The sequence below is a fragment of the Mandrillus leucophaeus genome, unplaced genomic scaffold, assembly GCF_000951045.1.
Source record: "Mandrillus leucophaeus isolate KB7577 unplaced genomic scaffold, Mleu.le_1.0 Scaffold411, whole genome shotgun sequence".
In the NCBI taxonomy this organism is placed as follows: Eukaryota; Metazoa; Chordata; class Mammalia; order Primates; family Cercopithecidae; genus Mandrillus; species Mandrillus leucophaeus.
The window spans coordinates 2,731,781-2,733,556 of NW_012104377.1; the positions used below are offsets into that span (position 1 = coordinate 2,731,781).

Consider the following 1,776-nt stretch of genomic DNA (forward strand, 5'->3'; position numbering starts at 1 on the left):
AAATTAAAGTTTTAAAACACTAATCCTTATATTTTGTGAATCTATTAAACAAACAATAGCTACTGACCTTTTCTCTGAATTTCTCTGTTGTAAATATCTTTTTTTCTTGCTGTAGAAAGGTTAGAGAGGAAAAGAGTATCATTTAAACTTACAAGTGTAACTTACAAGTCACCCTACCTAAAGTATACAGTATGATTCAAGATTTGTCACAGGCAGTGTAGCTGGGTTACAGTTTGCCCTCATCTTGATAGAACTGGAGAAGGACAAGAACATTTCATCATTGTTTGGACTTGTAATCACTTTTCATTAAAACAATTAGTGAGTCTTGGGTCTCAATAATTTTAAATCCAGAACTGTCCGTTATCTTCAGAGTCCTTCATATAGCAAAGATTGAGGCTTTCCTGGACCTAAACCAAATCCCTTTGAGGAAAGAAAGAACAAAACGCCCTGTGTGGTTTCTTTCTATGTCTTCTTTTTTTTATTTTTAATTTTTATTTTATTATTATTATTATTATTATTTGGAGACTGAGTCTCACTCTGTCGCCCAGGCTGGAGTGCAGTGTCGTGATCTCAGCTCACTGCAACCTCCGCCTCCCAGGCTTAAGCCGTTCTCCCGCCTCAGCCCCCCAAGTAGCTGGGATTACAGGCACCCGCCACTGTGCCCAGCTAATTTTTGTACTTTTAGTAGAGAAGGGGTTTCGCCCTGTTGGCCAAGCTGGTCTCGAACTTCTGACCTCAGGTGATCTGCCCACCTCTGCCTGCCAGAGTGCTGGGATTACAGGTGTGAGCCACCACACCTATTTCTTAGCTTACCGTGTCCGTATTCATATACCTCACTTATTTTATAGTGCATGTGTATCAAATGAAGTCAGTCACTGTACTTAATATATTTGAAAAGATATTTACTCTGAACTATGACAGTGTCAAGTGCCTTTAAAAGTAAACATAGGCCGGATATGGTGGCTCATGCCTGCAATCCCAACGCTTAGGGAGACCGAGGTGGGTAGATCACTTGAGGCCAGGAGTTCGCAACCAGCCTGGCGAACGTGGTGACACCCTGTCTCTACTAAAAATACAAAAATTAGCTGGGCATGGTGGCACGTGCCTATGGTCCCAACTACTCGGGAGGATCTCTTGAACCCGGGAGGCACAGGTTGCAGTGAGCCAAGCTTGTGGCACAGCACTTAAGCCTGGGTGACAGGACGAAACTTCATCTCAAAAAAAAAAAGCATGTATCTAAAGATTGAAATAAGTATAACCAAAATAATGATGTGAAAAACAATTATACTTTTCCTTAAGGCTATGACTTAGGAGAACTTTGGTTTTATTTATTATAGTGTGGCAGTTCACTTAATCATAAAACAAACTTCATCTTTTTTATATTATTGAAACCTGAATTTAATATGACTATTCAACTTTCTTTTTATAAAGAGTTTGGATTCTGACAAACCCATGGAACCAGTAAAAAGATCTCCTCTTCGCCAGGAAACAAACATGGCCAACTTTTCTTACCGCTTTTCCATATACAACTTGAATGGTAAGATGTAATTGGAAATAAAATGTAAAATAGTGTGCTAAGTCACATAATGTAGGAGCAGTACAGCTACAATTCCAAATATAAAAACTCAATATAAAAGCTACGTGCGTAACTTGACCAAGTTCTTAAATTTCTTTTTTCTTCTTCTTTTTTTTTTTTTTTTTTTTTACGGTTTTTTTTTTTTTTTTTTTTTTTTTTAGACGGTTTTGTTTTTGTCGCCCAGGCTGGAGTTCAGTGGC

At 38.3% G+C, this 1,776-nt stretch overlaps 1 protein-coding gene across 1 annotated transcript in view; it reads left to right on the forward strand.

Moving 5' to 3' along the window:
* The window catches only part of RAPH1 (Ras association (RalGDS/AF-6) and pleckstrin homology domains 1), a 110,366-nt gene that overhangs the window by 42,904 nt on the left and 65,686 nt on the right, over positions 1-1,776 (forward strand). The window contains exon 3 of the mRNA XM_011992486.1: positions 1,432-1,537. Coding sequence (XP_011847876.1) covers positions 1,432-1,537 — 106 coding nt within the window. The remainder of the gene's footprint in view (positions 1-1,431; positions 1,538-1,776) is intronic.